The sequence below is a fragment of the Melanotaenia boesemani genome, chromosome 8 (assembly GCF_017639745.1).
Source record: "Melanotaenia boesemani isolate fMelBoe1 chromosome 8, fMelBoe1.pri, whole genome shotgun sequence".
In the NCBI taxonomy this organism is placed as follows: Eukaryota; Metazoa; Chordata; class Actinopteri; order Atheriniformes; family Melanotaeniidae; genus Melanotaenia; species Melanotaenia boesemani.
In genome coordinates this window covers 14,895,040-14,915,017 of record NC_055689.1, presented here as the reverse complement: position 1 = coordinate 14,915,017, position 19,978 = coordinate 14,895,040, and the positions used below count along the sequence as shown (strand labels likewise).

General features: G+C 40.4%; 1 protein-coding gene across 1 annotated transcript in view; it reads right to left on the bottom strand.

The window, feature by feature from the left end:
• Window positions 1-14,540: 14,540 nt before the first annotated feature.
• LOC121644880 (semaphorin-6B-like) overlaps window positions 14,541-19,978 on the bottom strand; it is a 31,530-nt gene continuing 26,092 nt past the window's right edge. The window contains exons 16-17 of the mRNA XM_041993128.1: window positions 19,732-19,793; window positions 14,541-18,392 (exon numbers count right to left, since the gene is read on the bottom strand). Coding sequence (XP_041849062.1) covers window positions 17,410-18,392; window positions 19,732-19,793 — 1,045 coding nt within the window. The 3' untranslated portion in view covers window positions 14,541-17,409. The remainder of the gene's footprint in view (window positions 18,393-19,731; window positions 19,794-19,978) is intronic.

Sequence of the window (19,978 nt, the reverse complement as noted above, 5' to 3'; positions counted from 1 at the left end):
GAAGTGTTGATGGGAGAAATGAAGATTAACACCACTCTGCAAACATAAGGACGGTAATGCATCAGTTAGTAGATGCTTCCACGCTTCGGCTCAAAGCAGCGGGGGCGTTTTTTTTTTAAACCAAACATGTGTTATTAGTGTTGATCTTGATGAATTTATGTGTCCTAAACACATTTCCTCAGTGAGAGTGATTGTTTTTATAATCCCCCAGTTTAGTTTAATCCACATGAAAGAAAAAGCCAAAATCCACCACAAGTCAGGTATGCAGGTGAGGGAGGCTGATTAAAAAAATAACTTCACGTCTTGGGAAGGTGCCCCTTTTCCTTTCAGGGATCAAGGAGTTGTGTTGATCCCGCCCTTCAACAGGCCACTTCCTTGATCCTCTAAAGAAAAGGGGCACCTTACCTCTGCAAAAGGGAGGGGTAGGGCCAAGTAGGTCCAATAGGAGTATCTGGGACTGGATTTCAGTGTTGGTGCAAAAGGCTGCAGCCTGGCATCCCTTGGGGCGAGTTAGCTGTGAAAGTGAGACAGCCAGGTTTTGGGTGTATAGAGTTAGGGCAGTTTGGGCCAGATATTTTGCTAATTTAGTTGCATAAGGACCAATTTACCTTGGGTGGTGATCTGAATTTGGCCAAGATAAAAACCTGGTTCACTTTTTGTACATAAGCTTTGATCATTATTTCTTCTGGTCTGCTGAATCGGGGCTTTTATAACAAAAAGGTTTTTTGACTTTTTATAGGCCTCCTACTTCAAACTCCAAAGCTTAAATGGAAACAGATGAAGATGAGCAGTTTTATCTCAAACATATAAGGAAAGAGTAGTGTGAATTCAGATTTTGAAATATTTAAACAGATTAGTAGATCTTGTGAACCTGTTCAAGCTCTTGTACTCAATTGAGACATTTCCCCCCCAGCAGTGTCTGTTTGTATTAGAAAGAATAACCAAAAAAAATTTCTGGCTTTTTTCCCAACGATCGCTCACCATCTACAGATTTATTTTCTGTTGGAAATCTACAGGGTTTAGACTCAGTGACTTTGTCAAGCTGGATTCTCAGCAGCCTGGGTCATGTTTAATGTCTATATCTGCACCACCTCTGCCACATTTACATCTCATTTACTAAACTAGTTAATATCTCCTGTAACATTAGCCAATTTTCCACAGTTTCTTTATTGATTTCTCTTTATTTTGCAGGAATTGTACTGAAGAAAAGTTTATGCTCTTTTGGAGAACATCTCGTCCTGGTAAATTTATCACTTGTATGTTCTGATTTAGTCCTTAAAAAATAACAAATAAAAAAGGACTTACATTCTGATGTAATCGTGCGTTTGGTACAATCGTGTGTTCTGTGTGTTTTGGAGGGTGGTGTTGCCATAGCAGGTGGCCTTATGATGCAATGATCTGGCAGCGGTGTTATGAAACAGCATGAAGACAGAGATTACTCAAACTAGGTTAGTGGAGCAGCAGAGCACAGAGCACCTACAGTCACAGAATATCACACACACACACACACACACACACACACACACACACACACACACACACACACACACACACACACACACACACACACTAAGAGAAATAAATGTGCACGTTCTTCTTTTTAATCTATACAACCTTTGCCCTCTGCTACTTCCTTCTTTTTCAAACATTATCTTTTTATTCATTCACTTCCTTGTCTCCTTTTTGATAGCCACATTTAAATATATTCAAACAACTTCATGTTTTCACTTTTGCACAAATCTTTATCACACTTTCTTCTCTCAGACGTTGACTCCTGCTGTTTTCCCTCTCTTTTGTCTGTGCACATCCCCTCCAAAGCCCCTCTGTTCTCCATCTCCCTTGACAATGGCAGTGACACTTTGACCTCAGGTCTTACGTAACTGCTGTGCAGCTCAGCAGAGGAAGCTGACAGAGAGGGAGTGGGGGGAGGAGGTGGAGAAGGGCTCTGGCATGGATTCATGCATGGCAGACATTTTGTTTCTCGATGATAAAGCAAGAGTTGAGAGAGAAGGCAGGAGAAGAAGAGCTTAGAGCGAAAAAAGCGAGTTTTTTTTTTTGGAAGATTGTCAGCAGAACAGGATGGGGGAGCAGATGGGGCAGGCTGGCAGATATGAGACATAGATGGATGGATTGTAAATCATAGACTGATTGACAACAAGCAGAACAGGCTTTCTTAGATTAAACAGGCTCCAAGAAAAAAAAAAGAAAAAAGAAAAAAAGCTTTTTATGGGGAGGGTTGATGAGTAAATATGTCAGTGTCTTAATCATTGCACTTAAAGAAAATAGGGAAAACAAAATTTCTAAAAAAGAAGATTTAGAGCATCAGATGCTGATTTTGTCGAATACAGTGTAGACGTAAATAATACCCATGAATCTGCACTTACCAGCAACACTTTTAATGTCAAGCCGGTATATTGTTGTTATGCTGTAAGTGTTGCTGTTAGGAATGGCGTCAGGTTTCTTTTTAGTCAGATCAAAGCAAAGGAAAGCTTGTGACTCCCCAGGGTTGAATTTAAAGGTCTCGCTCACATCAAAGAGTCTTTGTAGGGATGAGGGACCAACTGTAACTGATTGGCAGCACATGGTTTCAGCAGGGCCTCATGGCCAATCTCAGCATCTTCAGCTCCTATAACTCCAGTCTATCTTCTCTCAAGCCGCACTGTAAACGGTCCACATGCATCTATGAGTGAACAGAGGCAATACATATTTTATGGACTATGTTTTCAGCTTCTCATCATTTCCTAATTTGTAAAAATTTGCTCTGCCTTCACCCACAAAAAAAAAAGCAGGTACACAAACATGCATATACAAACTGGATTCTGCCAGTCGGTTTGCTGGGATTATTTCAGGCTGCTTCCATCCACAGAGCTGTAATCCCCCACTACTTCGCTCAGTCGGTTAATCTCCCTGTTCTCTCTGGAGGCACCATTAATCCTTCTCCCCCCACCTCACCAAGGCCATAGTTCTGTAATCTGGAGCTGTGAGCTTTGCTGCATCACTAGGTCAGTGTGTCAGAGAGCACAAACACTGTTCTCTCCTGTCACAAACTGCTCATCTTCCTCTCAGCTCCACTATACATCCATGTCCTATTGCTGTCTTTCATATGTTTCATTCCCTGCTCCTGTTACGTCTCTTGCACATCTGATTCCCTCCTCCTCTTTATCAGTTTCATTTTTCAAACACTGCAACTGCAGAGTTTGATAAAGTCTGCACAATAAATATGAAAATAGTATGAGTTCAGTTGCCGGCCATGAGGTAGTTATTATCTGGCTGAACACTCCTTCTCCCTAAGCTCTCATGCTTCACAGACAGGAGCTCAAACACATACCCTTGGGGTGTCTCTGTGTCTGTAACTCTCCATAATACAGCTAAAAACACTAGTGTATTTTCAAGCAACTAGAATCAGTGCCAGGTATAAATAGATAAAAAAAGACTGCATCAGGTTGCTGGTTTGGCACCTTCTGCATAAATGTAAAACCTGACATTTGTGCACATAAAATAAGGTATTGGCATTGTTTAAGGGAAATTCTGTTTTCTCTGAACTGCTCTCAGTAATTACATGAAGTGGGCTTTTGATGCAAAACAAAACAAAAAAAAAACAAAAAAAGAGGAGTGATCCCATATTTTGATGCACCAAAAACAGCATATCACCATTTGAATCACACTGATATCAGTTGCTGTATTGTGTGGTCACTAACTCACGAAATGTGATCAAGCCGGACAGAGAAAAGCAACACAAACCTTATATGGGAACATGAATACAAAATTCTTCATAAATAATGCTTGAAGATTAATTTTTGACTTATTACTCTCCTAGCAAGTCAGAAATGTTTAATTAATCCATTAGCTGGACAAACTTTATCCTATAGAGGATCACAGGGGGCTGATATTGGGAAAGAAATGGATTCCAGCCAAAAACAGGGAGCCAGCCCATCACAAGGCTCATACAGAAACACAGACAAAGATTCGTGCTCATGGCCCACTTAGTATCATCAATTACCTGAACCTGCATGTCCTCGGACTGTGGGAGGAAACTCGAGTAACTGAAGGAAACCGATGCAGGTACAGGAAGAGGATACAAACTCCACATAGGAAGGCCCAGCTGCCCAGCAAGTTTTAACCCAGAACCTTTACTGTCCTGCCGCAGAAACATAGAATTCAAACACCATCCCAATTTTCTTTTTAAATACTTCTAATTTTTATGCTGCTAAATCTAATCCCTTTTTGCCACAAGACTTGTCTACATGGCAAAGCTCTTCATGGCTATTTGATTATGTAAATGACATGCTGACACACACCCTCGTACTGAATTACACCAGTGTGTAATTTTCTACTCTATGTTGGGACTTGTCTTGACGGAGACAATCAGCAGCAAATGTCTCACTCTGACATTCGCTGTCTTCCTTTTTCTGTCCCCCACCCTTCCACACTTTCTCTCCTTTGTTCATCACAAAGCAGGTTCAACATCCACACCCACGTTTGCTTGAATAAAGGGAGTACTCGGCGGTACTGACATATTCACAGTGCCAAGCCCCTAATTTAAGTTTACAAAAGACACAATCAGCTCTGGGGGCCAATCATAACTAATGTATCAGTGGGCTCTGAAATATGGTTGTCTCAGAGTGTAAAATCTGTGCAGCCTGTGTCCATGTCAGCTCTCTTAACACACAGATTAAATGCAAATACAAATGTATGCCATGCAAAGATGTGGTGAGCGTAAAGGCAGGTTTCCTTGGCAACTAGGTTGTGTTTATCTCTGGTGTGATTCAGCATGCTTTGCCATGTGAGCATGACCCAGTTACGCCCAAGTGAGTGTGAATGCACACACATTAGCACTTTGATGCACGCACACACACACACACACACACACACACACACACACACACACACACACACACACACACACACACACACACACACACACACAAACTGTGTTCTTTTTGTCCAGAGGGTAATAAGGCCAGCTAGCACATTGAACAAAGAAGGTATTCCTGTACTTTTGTTTTTCTCAGTTGTGACAATGCTTGATTCTGCCTTGTACTGCCTTACTTCCTCCATCTTTGACCTGATGACCTAAATCTGTTGTGTGCCATCCATAGAGCACTGCTGGAAATCCATACCATACCCTCCTTATCTCACTGCCCTTTCATCCTCCCATTTTCTTTCATCCATTTCCCTCAGATCCTCATTTTTTGTTCATTTGAATACAAGAGCTGCAATTGCCTCGAATTATATAATCAGGAAGGAATGAAGCATTTGTGAAGCTCACCTCATGCACATAAATGACCAGCTTAAGATAATGAAATATTCTGCTTCACTGTTCCAGGTACTGACTGCCTTCAGAGCAGGTTTATCCTCACCCCCAAAACTTTGGGAATCTTGCATTGAAAACAATTCAGTGCTACAATAACAAGCATTTCAGCTCAGATTGTTGTTTACTGAGATAAACACCTCATTCGAGAATCAGGGAAGGGTGAGATTTGGTAAGTCAGTTCATACATAACCACCCTGATGACTCATCCTAGCAGAGCCAGCAGAAACAGAGACATCCAGTGATGGGATTGTGGTATAACAGGCTGTGCTTATGTAATACTTGGAATTTGCACTATAGCTCCTTTTGTCATGGTTTTCTGTCCATATTGTCATAAAGCTGCTCGGACACATGACAAGTCACAAGTGTGTTATGAAGATTTCAAATGGCAGATGATTAGAGTGTTTGTTCTCTGTCTGTTAGACCATTTATGCATACACTCGAGGAGTTTCTATAGGTGAATGTCTCCAAGGTAAACACAGCCACACACTTTCTAGGGCCTTCAAAAGAAAATTGCATCTCCAAATGTTGTAAGAGCCTTATTCCAGATTGCAGACCCCCACAAACATTATGTAATATCGAGGTGTTATGCAATCACAACAAAAAGCTGGACCAAATTACTGAAATAATTGCTGATTAACAGATCCACATGATTCCTCTGACTCATCTGACTTTGACTGGCATCTGTGGAAGTTGCTTTTGTTTGGCTGTTACATGTTTGCTAGATGCTCATTTGGAAAACGTATCACTCACTCAGCCACTGAAATGGAAGACCGGGCCGTGTTTGTCAGGCTCGGGAGGTGTGCAGAAAGTCTGCATTGCGTCACAGCAGGGAGCAAAAGAACAGGGAGCGAAGGGAGACAGGAGGAGAGAGAGGGGTGTGTCCTCACTGACCTAGTTAGAGCAATGGAAACCCCCCCCTCCGCCACCACTGACGTGTAAAGGGCACTTTCAAACAGTACCAGGCAAATAAAAATGAATCCACGGATGCATGATAAGGGATGTCTGTGCAGTAGGGAAGGCAGAGAGCTGCAGATCGACAGACAGGAAAAAATTTGATGGACAGAAACTAGCAGACAACTTTATCCACAATGATATAACAGGCCCTCATAGATCTGGGAAATATCTTAGTGAAAACAGGATAGCCTTAAGGGATTTCAAACAAATTAATGATAACAACAGGCTGCATCCAAAATATTGAGCTTCTTCATATCCTGTGCAATATTAGATTTTTGCCTTTACTTTCAGAGAACAATATCTTAGAGGCATAAAGTAGCTTTTAATAAATCATAATGCAATATACTGCAAAACACAGACTAATAAACAAGATCTAATTTCATGTCCCTCATGCTTCTCAGAGTCCCTCCTCAGGAAATCTGAATTTGAAGGTTGTTGCAATCAAACTTACTGCAATCCTGAACAAGTGAACAGACTGTATTGATTACAGGTATTTAACCAACTTATCTGCATCTGCAGAGTCAGACAACCTTTAACTTTGATGGCCAGTCTTACCTAAAAGTGACCTCCTGTCGTTTTATTTTATACTTTAGACTAATGGAGAGAATAGCTCCTTCAATGAGAACACCCAGTAAAACTTTCCTTAAACCAAATTGTACTGCCTAAAATAGATATAACTAATAAAAGGGCAACTCTATACTCCAAACCTTTTCTATTCTGTCATCTGTTTTTGTTTAGTATATTCTCATTAGTTCCATTTAGCCTGTCCAAAAACTTTTCCAGATTACATTTTCAGATGCCAGCTCCTGGTTTTTTTAAGTCCTCGGTTGTTCGCTCTTGGTTTCTTTGGTCAATCGTTTCCTCGCTGAATGAACTTTCAGCTCCAGTCTGTGAAGACAAACAGAAGGCCGAGGTCGATGCTGTTTGACTGATACTGGCTGCAAACTTCTAACTGAAAATTGTACTAACTTACAAGTATTTGGAAACTCTACGTTATGATTTTATGGAATAGTCCCAGGAGGCAGAGTTGGATGCGCTTTACTTAATTTTTTAATCTTTGTCAACAAGTCTTTTATCAGATTGAATTGATGGCTTGTGTGCTGCAAAGTAACAGTTCTTTGTTCTTCACCATCATCAAGCACAGTGCTGTATAAAAGGATGGATCAAAGATAATAATAATACAAACCAAGATCCCTCTGTATAATCTTGTTTAAATCTGTTTATGATTGCTGCTGCGCTGCCAGTGAATGTTTCACTATCAGTTTTGCACTTTATGTCCTCAATGTTCCGGACTGACTGAAACTCATTAACTGTGTTTGTCACAAATAAAGCATCTCAGTGGATCAATTCTGACACTGGTAATATGGTCGAATAATGTCCTGGATTTGAGTCGTGAAATACAAGCTTAGTCACTAGCGAATACACGCCCTCTGTTTCAGAGAAGTGACTCAGACCTCAACAGACTAACAAGCACATAATTAGTGTAAAGATATAGCTCGAGTGGCATAAAAACTAAATGTTCTGTGAAGGACTGTGTGGCTCTATTTCTAATTAGATGCAAATGAGGTGAACAATCAGTGTGGAGCGTCTGGCTTGCGTGAGTGGCTGGTTTGTCTACCTGAACGCTTTAACGGGGACATGTTGACGACACCACTGTAAAGCTGGTTAACTGTAGGATGGGAGAGAGATAGGCTGCGCTGCTAGCTTCATGATATCCAGTCTGTTTCAATAATAAGTCTTTTATTGAAATGACATAAACAGGTGTTCAGTTTAGAGATCCTTCACTGAGACTGTCTGCAAGCTGGTGATGATTAGAAGCAAAATTATTTAAGGTGATAGAAATAATAAGTGAGTAACATTTTCCTGGTATGCAAATTGCTGTTACTGCAACTTGGTTTTTGCTCAGATTTGCTGTCTCCTGTTTATGTCAACAAAACAAAATAAAACACAGCCCTGTTTCTTTTTACAACACAGCTGTTCACGAGTGTTTGGTTTGTTTGCTATGTGTGTCTTAACAGAAGCTTTGTACAACTTCATTCTCATGTCTGGCTTTGTTGGTACATCACTCCATTCTCTAAATGTTATACTAACAGGCCACTTTGTTGGGTACACCTCACTAGTAGCATGTTGGACTACTTTTTACCTTCAGAGCTGCCTTTATTTTATGTGGTGTAGATTCAAAAATGTGTTGGAAACATTCCTTGGAGATTCTGGTCCATATTGACATGATAGAAGCACACCGCAAATTTGTTAGTTGCACATCCATGATGAGAATCTCCCATTCAGCACATCCTAAATATGCTCTGTTGGATTGAGATCGGGTTACTGTGGAGCACAGGGAAATCATTGTAATGTTCAGTAAACCAGTTTGAGATGATTTAAGCATTGTGACATCAGGACGCCACCAGAATATGGCTGCTTCTGTGGTCATAAAGGGGAGAAAATGGTCACCAATGATACTCAGGCTGTACATTTAAATGATGCTCATTTTATACTCAGAGGCCAGAAGTGTGGGTCTCTGCTGCTGTAGCTTCAAGGTTTAATGTGTTGTATGTTCAACCAGTAGTTATTTGAGTTACTGTTGCCTTTCCATCATCTCCAACTTGTCTGCTCATTCTCCTCTGACCTCTGACATCAACATATGCAGACAACTGCAGCTCACTGAATATGTTTTTCTTTTTCAGGCTATTCTATGTAAACCATAGAGATGGTTGCATGTGAAAATCCCAATAGGTGAGCAGTTTCTGAAATACTCAGACCAGCTCGTTTGGCATCAACAACCATATTATAATTGAAAATGCGTGACACCCCTATGTTTCCTATTCTGATGCTCAATTTGAACTTCACGAAGTCATTTAGATAATATCTGCTTATCTATATGCACTGAGCTGCAGCTCCCAGAATGGTTTAGGCCCAGAATATATGTGATATATTCAGAGAATATAATCCTAGCAGAGCTCTTAGATCCAAAGACTCTGGTCAACTAGTCCAGACCAGAGTCCAGACTAAACATGGAAGAGCAGCATTTAGCTGTTATGCTGCAAACAAGTGGAACAAACTGCCAGTGGAAATTCAATTTTTACCAAATGTAGACATTTTTAAATTCAGGTTAAAAACATTTCTTTTCTCGTGCACCTATGCATGAAATCTGCATGTTAACTTTTTAACTTATCTTGCTTTTAATCACTTTAATGTAATTTATTATTTTATTGTGATTATGTGTTGATGGTTTTTACTATTTCTAAATATCTGTAATGTCTTTGTTTTATGTAAAGCACTTTGAATTGTCCTGTACATGAAATGGGCTATACAAAAAAAAACTGCCTTGCCTTGCTTTGTGGTTGGCTGATAAACTATTTGTATTCGTTCCACATCCTGTTCAGATGCTGTTCACGAGATTGAACAGATGTACCTAATAAGGTGGCTGGTCAGTGTATATTACACTCAAATAAGATTATTTTTCATCCCTTTTGGTTAAAAGTTAAAAGTAAACTGGGAAAGACAACTCAAATAGGAAGCTAATGTATAACAATGAAAGTTGATACAAAAACAAAATTTATTAACAAATTTTTTGTTAATAAGTGTACTGCATAGCCACAGGCTGCATTAAAAAATCTCCATCAGTGTAACTTTAAATTTTCTCATTGTTGTGGGTCGTATTTGCAACAACAGGCTGTGTGTTACTAAGAAGGGGAACAGGTGCTGTCGTCTGCTTTGTAACCCACAGCAGATCTGCGGTGCGTTAGGCCCCATGCAGTCACATAGTACATGGCTTCTGGAAACAGGAAATGATGCATATGTCTGCTTTTTGTGAATGCTGATGCAGCTGCTTGTAAAATTACTTCTTCAAAGTTCGTGAACAAGAATGCGGTTCATCTGGTAAGTTTTGCTTTTAAGTGAAAACTTTGATAAGAAATAAGAAATGGATGTTATTTTTTATCTGCCTACAGATCTTGTCTGTAGTAATGTAACATAGACAGGAGCCAACAACTCAAAATTTTCAGAGCATTTAATATTTTTAACTTAAGATTAAGGAATCGTTAATTAATCACAAGCTATTTCACAGTTTTTGAGGACTTAATCTTTATTAACAATTTATTTGCATTGATCTCTGATTCATTTTTTAATAATTGTATTATTAAGGGTCCATAAAGTAACCATTAACTCATCATAAACTGTTTCACAAATGAGGAATCAAAAACAAGTTTGTCATTAATAACAATTAGAACAGGATTTGTTCTCTATTAATATATAATTGAGAGTTATCAATATTTTTCCTCTTTTTACAGTTTCCTTTAATCACTTTATTACTTGGTAATATCTCCTGACTGTAAATATCATTTTACGTAAGTAAGGAGAAACTAAGTTTGTTGTGTAGTTGCCGCTGAAATGCAAAGAGTTGGAAATTAATCTTTTTTTCTGTTTTAAGCAAAAATAAAAAGGAATCTTCCAGCAACTGAACAAGTCTATCAGGGTCAGTTGTGATTAAGAAATATTATGGAAATAATATGGTGTTGCACATTTTTAAGCCTGTCATATATGGGTGAGGTTCACATTTATTGTAAGTGTGTCCCTCCTGCAAAGTTTCCCTTTTCATTTATTTCCACTTACTCTCTTTTATTAAAACTATTATAAATTTGACAGCTAATTCAGACAGTTCATTTTAATGCAGGATGAGGACTGTGAATTTTGTCTCATTTCTCTGAGTGATTGTAGCTAGCCAACATTCGCTCACAGGCAATCTTATCCGGTAAACCTTTCTAGTACTAGGCTGGACTCCCTATTGCCTTAAAAACTGCCTTAATTCTTTGTGAAACCTTCCTCATAGAATTTAGCGTGTATTGACATGATAGCACCATACAGTTACTGCAGATTTGTTGAATGCGCATGAGAATCTCCTTTTCAACCACATCAAGGATTGAGATCTGGTGACTATGGAGACTGTTGGAGAACAGTGAATTCATTGTTGTCTTCTAGAAACCAATTTGTGATGACTTGAGCTTTGTGACATGGTGCATTATCCTGCTGAAAGAGGCCATCAGAAAATGGGTTCACTGTGGTCATAAAAGGATGGACATGGTCAGCAATACTCAGGTAGTCTGTGATGTTAAAACGATATTCATTTGGTACTATGGGGCCCAAAATGTGTCAAGAAAATATCCCCAACACTGTTTCATCTGTTCACCTATTTTTGTCTGCCTGTGTGAACTGTAGCCTCAGCTTCCTGTTCTTAGCTGACAGCAATGCCACATGATGGGGTCATCTGCTGCTGTAGCACATATGCTTCAAGTTTTGATGTGCATCCAGAAATGGTTTTCTGAATACATTGGTTGGAATCAGTGGTTAGAATAAGTGGTTATTTGAGTCACTGTTGCCTTTCTATCATCTCTAACTAGTGTGCCCATTGTCCACTGACGTCAATATTTTTGTCCAGACAACTGTTGCTCTCTGAAAATGTTCTCTTTTTTAAATTATTCTTTGTAAACCCATTGTGACCCATGGTTGTGTGTGAGAAATCCTGTAGATTAGCAGTTTCTGAATTACTCAGACCAGCCTGTCTGACTCCAACAGTCAAACCATGTTCTAAGTTGTATAAATTCTCTTTCTTCCTCATTCTGATGCTCAGTTTGAACTCCACCCAGTCATTTCTCATTTCTGTGATTCTAAATGCATTGAGTTGCTGCCATTTGATTGACTGATCAGCCTGATTAGTGTGAAGAATTTAACAGGTGTACCTAACAAAGTGACCAGTGAGTTTAAGTTTTAATAAACATATTGGCATGCAAATGTTCTTTTAAGATAAAACTTGAAAATTTTAAAACATTTTTAAAGAATAACTTTTATTTAGATTATTACACTAATTGTCTTTTATTTTACAGAGGGATGCTTCTCACAGATAAAGGGCAGAATGTGCAACAGAACCACCGTAGACACAATTCAGGGTGTGGGCTATACACCGGTGTTTCTTCTTGGTTTCCTCGTCAATGTTGCTGCTCTGCGGGCCTTCATTGCCAAAAGGAACTCCTGGACAGACACCCACATCTACATGCTGAATTTGGCTGTAGCTGATTTTGCCCTCATCCTCTTCCTTCCTTTCAGGATTTATGATGCTGTCTTCTGTCTGCCTAAAACACTCTTATGTACTTTCTTAATTTACATTCATTTTATCAACATGTATGCTAGCATCCTGACCACAACAGCCATCAGTGTTCAGCGCTACTTGGCTATAAGGTTCCCACTGCAGGCCAGATCATGGAGAAGGAAGAAAGAGACAGCTGCTGCTGTTTGCTTGGTCATCTGGGCTCTTCTGGTGACAGTGGGTGTTGTATTTCATAAGGAAAACTTACCCGAAAACCTCTGGACATGTTATGAAAGATGTAAAGATCGCCCACTGCATCCACAGTTTATTGTGCTCCTGTTGTGTCTAGGATTCCTCCTCCCATTGCTGATTATTGTGTCCTGCTCCAGCCAGATCATCCGTATTATGCTAAAGAGGGATGATAAATCAGCAGAAAGGAAAAGCATCATTGGCATAGTAACAGCAAACATGATCGTGTTCATCGTCTGCTACACACCGATCCACATCGCTTTTCTTGTTAACTTCTTTAATAAAGTGCCACCAGACTGGAAGTCAACATATTTACACTCACACATCTATCTACTCGTGTCGGAGTGGATCGCTTCTACAAACTGCTGTTTTGATTCCATCAGCTATTATTTCTTATTGAAACAGATTTATTCATAAATCAGTGAGAGCACAAAAATCTCTCTCACTTTTTAAAATGTTGTTTTTTTTTTTGTCTGTAAGTTTTTATTTTACCAAAAATAACAACAGTGTTACTTTTTTATTGTTTCTCCTTGCTGAGCACTTTGTGATGTTTTTATCTTGATAGGTGCTATATAAATAAAATTAGACTAAATTACTTAAATGGAGTAATACACCAATCTGTCACACCTGGTTCTCAATCTTTTTCTCTTTTTTTTTTTAATGCTGCTTGATGCAGCTGTAAGTAGGCCTGTGTCTGAACGGAAATGTGAACTGAAAGTGAAAAAAAAGAAATAAATGTAACTTTCATCTTTACAAAATAAAAGTGTTAAATATGGTAATATGCAAATCAATCATGTCTAGTCATTTTTTTTTATCTTGCTGTACGTGTGAATGTGGAGGGAACTGAAAGTGTGTGTGTGTGTGTGTGTGTGTGTGAAGGGGGGTAAAAAAATGGAATAAATATATTTGTCCTTTCTGGGAAAAAAGGCATTTCTTAAATACATTAATGACAACTGATCCACATTTTTATATTTATTTAATTTATATAAAGATTTATTTCAGCGCCATTTTCACTAGTTTGTTTATTGGTTTTACAATTAATTAAATTATCTTGCAAACAGAATCCATGGATGGATGGAGGGCTCATGTCAGTAATTAGAAATGGAAAATTTGGGGGCATGTTGGGGATTAGTTACACAGTACAGTTATTTACTGCTATCTTGACTTGCTTCTAAATGAGACACAATCTTTAAAGATCTTTCTGTTGCTTAATTATTGTGCACTCATTAACTTTTCTGAGAAAAACAGGACCATTTGTCTTTGCTGAGCACTCATGGCAGAGGTTCAATGACATTTGGATTGAGTGAGAGCATTGTCTTTGTTTTGCAACTAAAATTAATCCAGATAAATTTAATTTGCTTAATAATTGAACACAGAGTGTTGGTATTTACTTGTTATCAGCTGGATATTGCTTGGACTAAATCATCAAGTGATACTGAATAAACATATGTATGTGTTTTATGGGTAAATACCTGTTATCTAACTCCCTCCATCTATTGACCTTACCACTCACTGCGTAACATCCAAAGCTTAATATCAAAGCAGAAAACAAGAGCTATTCTCGGCTCGTTGCCACACCTCTCAACACAACAAGTCTGTGTTGGGCTGAGGAGCCAAACGAAATCCACATTATGCAAAGGCACCCAGGGGATCCTGAGCTTTTCCATCCCTCAGTGACACCCAGTGTCCAGCTCCCTCTTGTGGTGAGGAAAGTAGATGCTTAAGGTGTTTCAGAATCAGCCTGTTTAGATGGTTCGGCCTGTCAATCTGATGAAAAATATATCTTATTTTAGGAAATGAACTGCAATAATGATGACATGACAACTCTCAAGGTGGCTGTTAGGCAATTAAGTCGCACTCGTGGGGATTTATCTGCGTGGGACTATAATGATATGCATTTATTTCAATGAGTGCATTCAGAAGCACACTCGACAACTTTAGCAGTCAATTATACAATGCCATTTAATAGCAGTACTGATTATTACATCAGCAGTAGCTTAGCAACTGCAAAAACATGACAGGTGTCAGTCAAATGAGGAGGCTCAGCTCTGACTGTGGTCAGGCCTGCAGCTCTACTCTAACAACAGGAAGCAAACAGCTAAACTCTGCGTTTAGCCATAGTCACGTGAGTACTGTACATACGGTTTATTCACAGCATCGTCACCGAAAAGTAGCCTCACACTTCAAACACATTCTTGTCTTAGAAGAGCATGGGCGATCCCCCCTGAAACCAAACCAATACACAATACATTCAAGATGATTATTTACACTATTCACAAATGATACAGAACAGCTCCTTCAAAAGAACTAAACAAAACAAAGACACATTCTTGTGCTTTTCATTATTACTGCACAGGTTGATGAGCTCAAACAAACAAACAAACAAACAACCTAACAAAAAATATGAGTACATTCATTCACTCAGGATGCTGACAAGTATTTTCAAGATCCCTCCGTGTGGCAGTTGGTTGGCAATGAAGGACAGACAATCTGTACATGTAGACCAAGACAGAGCCTCCATAATCAGGGACACAAAATGAGTTACACAGTGTTCCCTCAATGTATTTCAGTCCATTTGAAGGTTTGCTTATGAACTACTTAGGAATCATTATTCAGACATGTAAGCTATTCTGGAGTAAACACAGTATCATGGCATAAGAGAATACATTAACACTGTGACCATAGAGGGCATGACAAAGTTTCTATATTCATTCTTACATATTTACAGTATATGGTGCCAAAGTAGTTTAAAGACAGAACCTCATTATCTGAAGCATCCAGACAGATGAGGGGAGCTGAACAAATTATTTCAACAGTACAAGCCCAAATCTTAATGAAAAAGTTAGACATTCAGCATGTAAGGTCAAAGGCATACATATCACAAGTTTACTGCAATTAGTTCTTTAACACCACAGTATATGAGAACGGTGCACTGCTCACTGAAATGGACTTCATCATGGCACTTTAAAACATTTTCTTGTTTTTTTTTTTTTTCAGTAATCAGGCATCAATAAGTCATTCATCCGTTGGTTTTGGCACTAAGATAAAAAAAGACACATTTTGTGACTTGGTGATATTCTTCTTGGAGCCTGTTGGTATAAAACCTATATGAAAACAGATTTTTTTTATACATTAATGACACAATAAATGTTTACTTTGTGAATGCAAGCTAATGCCTGCCTATATTTTGGAGCTACTGTTTCACATTATCATATTATCTAAATTAAAGTTTACTATGTACATATAAACCATATATTGCTCACTACAGGGTCAGTTCAAACCAGCATTCATCTGTCATTTAAAAGACTGAGAGTGAAAAACAAACTGTCTAGTTATGTTGTGACAAATTCTCATTATTTCCAGTATCATCAAGTCTTTGTTGTATTTTTTCCTCATCTAATTTTATGACTTTGGTCTCCTCTATGACACACTAAAACCATGCTGTGTTGCCTTTAAATGCTGACCACTTCATGGCATGGGACATTTTGATGGGGTGAATATATAGTTGCAGTTGGCTGCTGGGAACATTTCCATTACTCCTATTGGCTGCAAGTTAAGCCAGAGGTTTCAATCATGGCCACTGTAACTGTCACTTTGCACTGTATCATGTCTGTGGGACCTTGACCTAGTGTGAGCTTATGGAGAAATTTTGTCAAACAAAACCCTACTGCATTCAAGCAGGCCTGATGTGTGTGTGTCTGTATATAGAGAATAAATCTACTGTGACAGTGACCGATGAGCTGCTCACACAGGATGTTGCACCTCTCCTTTTTTCCTTTTCTTCTGCCTTTCTTTCTTTTCAGCTGATATTTCCATGTCAGTTGTTGTTGTGGTGCAATCCCACCTGATGTCCTTGAGGAATTATTGGTCAGTAAAGAGAACAGGGAGTGGAAGGAGGGAGCGGATGGAGCGACGGACAGCTGAGATGCCGTCATTACAGAGAGCGTGCAGCTGGCAGGAACAGTGCTGACATTTCAGTCTTGCACTCTGCTCTCCACAGATGTGAGTTATGGTCCCATATCCTCATGAGACAAGTTAGAGGCATTTGGCACACAAGTCATGCTTTCTATAGAATATTTAACACCCAACTGTACAAATACATGTATGCATGGGGTGTATGTGTGCAGCGAGGAGTCTGAAAAAACTTCAGCTATTATCTGTTGACTCACATTGAGCTTTGGATGATTTTATAATGTTTAGAATCTGCAATTTCAATTCAAGTACCTAGTTGGCAATCAAACAAACAGGTAATATAGATACAAACAGATGGCTGGCAGTCCTGTTAATCTTATCCAAGAGTGACAAAGCATCCCGCTTCTGGCTATGCAGCCTCAGTAAATTTGCACAGGGAAGGCAGTCTTTAAGTCTCTGTTCTCATCCTCTCTGCTCCCAATTCAGCTTGTTTTCTGTCTATCTTCCCCCTCCATCCCTTTTCCTCCCTCTTCCTGCTGCTGCTGGGAGCAGGACAGAAAGGCAACTCTGCAATGCAGACACAGCAACAATCTCAGTCCATCTGACCAATTAGTGAGCCAGGATATGAGTGGCAGAGCCAGCAGCCAGTCATAAAGATGGACTCATTCTAGGGTGAAGAGGTTTGCCTGAGACACTGACTGTGCATCAGAGGTGGGAGTAGGAGGGAGAGTGGGGTGTTGGGGTGTTGGGGGGAGGGTCAATGATAATGAAATATAGATGTGAGAAGTAGAGGATGGAGGCGAGAGAGGGATTGATAGAATGAGGAGAAAGGAGAGATTTATGGAAATGAAAGCAAGAGCTTTAGATATGGATAGAATTCTGTCCCCTTCGTTCCCTTCAGTCACTGACCAGTCTGAGTTCTATCACTGCAGTTTTTCTTGCTCATCAGATGGCTGAGATCCACCAGCTCACCCAGCTCCCCTCGCTCCAGGGCCCCTCTCAACAAAGCTCTGCTCAGCCCGGGGGTGTGCTGCTGGGAAATGTAAGCCTGGCCGCTGGGTGGAGGCATGGCAGGTGGAGGCAGTGGGACAGGGACCATGCCATGGCTGCTGAGAATGTATCCTTCCTGGGCTGGCCAGCGCAAAGGCAGAGGCTCGCTGTACTCCATGGGGGCACTGGGTGCCGATACCACCCTCCTACGCTCAGGTGAGTCCTGGGGGGTCATGGGGTAAACATATTCCCCTGCAGATTTCCTCAGGGGTGCTTTAGGTGTCCCCTTCCCTTTCTCTTGTTTGCTCAAGCAGACATAATGCTGGCGTGGCGTGTCATTCCCACGGCCTTCACCGCTGTGTCTCCCACTTACCCCCTGCTGGAAGAGTCTGGTGGTCAGGTACACAGAAGGGGGCATGCGGCAGGGCGAACCCAGACTCACTGAACCTCCCCCCAGGTAGGTCTGGCTTGTGTCCCAACCTCCAGAGTTGGAGTCAGACAGTCGTAGGCCTCTGCGTTTCTGCTGGGGCGTGTGCTCTGGGGTGGGCAGGAAACCAGGGTCAAGCTCTCCTGACTTCACCCAGCCATTGGGCATGACAAACAGGGTCTCCCCACCCTGTGAACAAGGGCGCTCCCCACCTCCTTGCCGTGTCACACTCAGCACAGAACCAGCCATCCCACCAGCATTACTCAACAGACCTCTTTCACGCCGCTGGATAGAGGACTGGGAGGAGCTGCCATGGCGACGGTTGGCAGGCTTATGGGCCATAATCCAGCACACGGCAAGGCCAGAGAGCGCTGCCCCAATGGTGAACGCCGAGACTGCAGACGCCACAAGGAGGTTGAGGGAGACCAAACTCTCTGGTTCAATTAACAAACTCTGCTGCAGAATTCCTGAAAGATTGAGAGACACAATTATGAAGATGACATTTAGTAGTCCACACAATATCAGTCCACACAATATCCACTCTAAATGAGTGACCACAGGGTGCAGTTTGAAAGTCAGCAATATTCTGCTCCTTAATTTCAAGACATAACGTATGATAATAAATCAATAACTGCAATAACACTCCAAACTGGTGATCATCACCCTCATAATTATCTGATTATTTTAAGCAATGATTGTGTTCCAGTGGAGCTTTTCTCCAGTTTGGCCTTGAGGCCTCATGAGCTCCAGGTTCAGCGAGGTCTGCACTTGTCATCAGCATGGCCTAGACCTCAACAGCAGACTCTTTTCCCCCCTCTTTTCCTCACTCTTTCCATTTTGCAGCCTGGACAGAGAGCCTCTGCTTGCGGTACACCATTACCTCAGTGTTTCCACCCAGCTTTAATCGGTCCCATCTGCAGACAAAGCAGCGTAAGCCTGTCTCTGGCTCGGCCTCTGCTGTGCTTTCATTGCTCGGATAAGAGTCCGTCAGGTCTGCAGCCTGCTATCACTTACCTACAATGTTGTCAGATTCTAGGGCTGGGATAAGAACTAGAAACCTACATGTAATAAAACAAATGTTTAAGATGAGAGCTTACCATGTGCAATGTAAGTTTTTTTCCATTTGTGTTTTGGAAATTCACATCCAACCAAAGGGACTTTAAGACTTTGAAACTGGGCTATAACAAGTGGAGCAGTCCTAAAAGAATTTGCTGGAGAGGCAAATTCTTCTTTGCTTTCCACTGACTTTGTGAATTTTAGAGCAAGCTTCAAAGAGGGCCTCTGTGGTACTGCTGCACTGACATCTGAGCCTCTCAACAGAAGTGACACCATGTGACATTATACTAAGCTATTTCCAGCTTTCTTACTAGCTAAACCCCTCAGACATTCAGCTTTGAGAAAACAAAACCTCATACACCAGAGGACAGTGCATTTTCCTGTCCTGCAGTCTGGCATTGTCTGCACTTCTTTCACATCCTTCCTAATTAAAATATCTCACACTGGGAGGGTTTTGATGAATGAAAAATTAGATAAAACACAAAATCAAAGTTCTCAATCCAACTTATTCAGCTTTAATGGTCTACACTGAATCTTGCTGAGCTGGGGAGGAAATCACGGTTTATCCTGGATATCAAAAACATGCTATTTAACAAAAGTCACTATTATTATTCTATCACTTGGTAATATCAGAACAAAATGTTCAGTGACAGACAGAGAGATGTAATGACTGAAATAGCCACTAGGCGGTGCTTTCCCTCATTTAACTGTGCAAGCCAGAAGCATCCATGAGGTAGTGCTGCAACCTACCGTCACAGTCTCCTAGGTGGGAGGTGGTGTTTCCATACTCAACATCTTGTTGAAAAGGCAGCCTGCAGCCAGAGAGAGATATCACAGATGAGCAAAATTTTTCCTGACATTAATGAATGATGACTGAATGGGTGCGCTTCGCCTAACATAACAAAAATATTCATTTAAAACTGAAGAGAAGAGGTTTGCTGTAGCATAGAGGTGTACATGAATGTTAGAGTCTGTTAGTAGTTATCACTAAAATCAA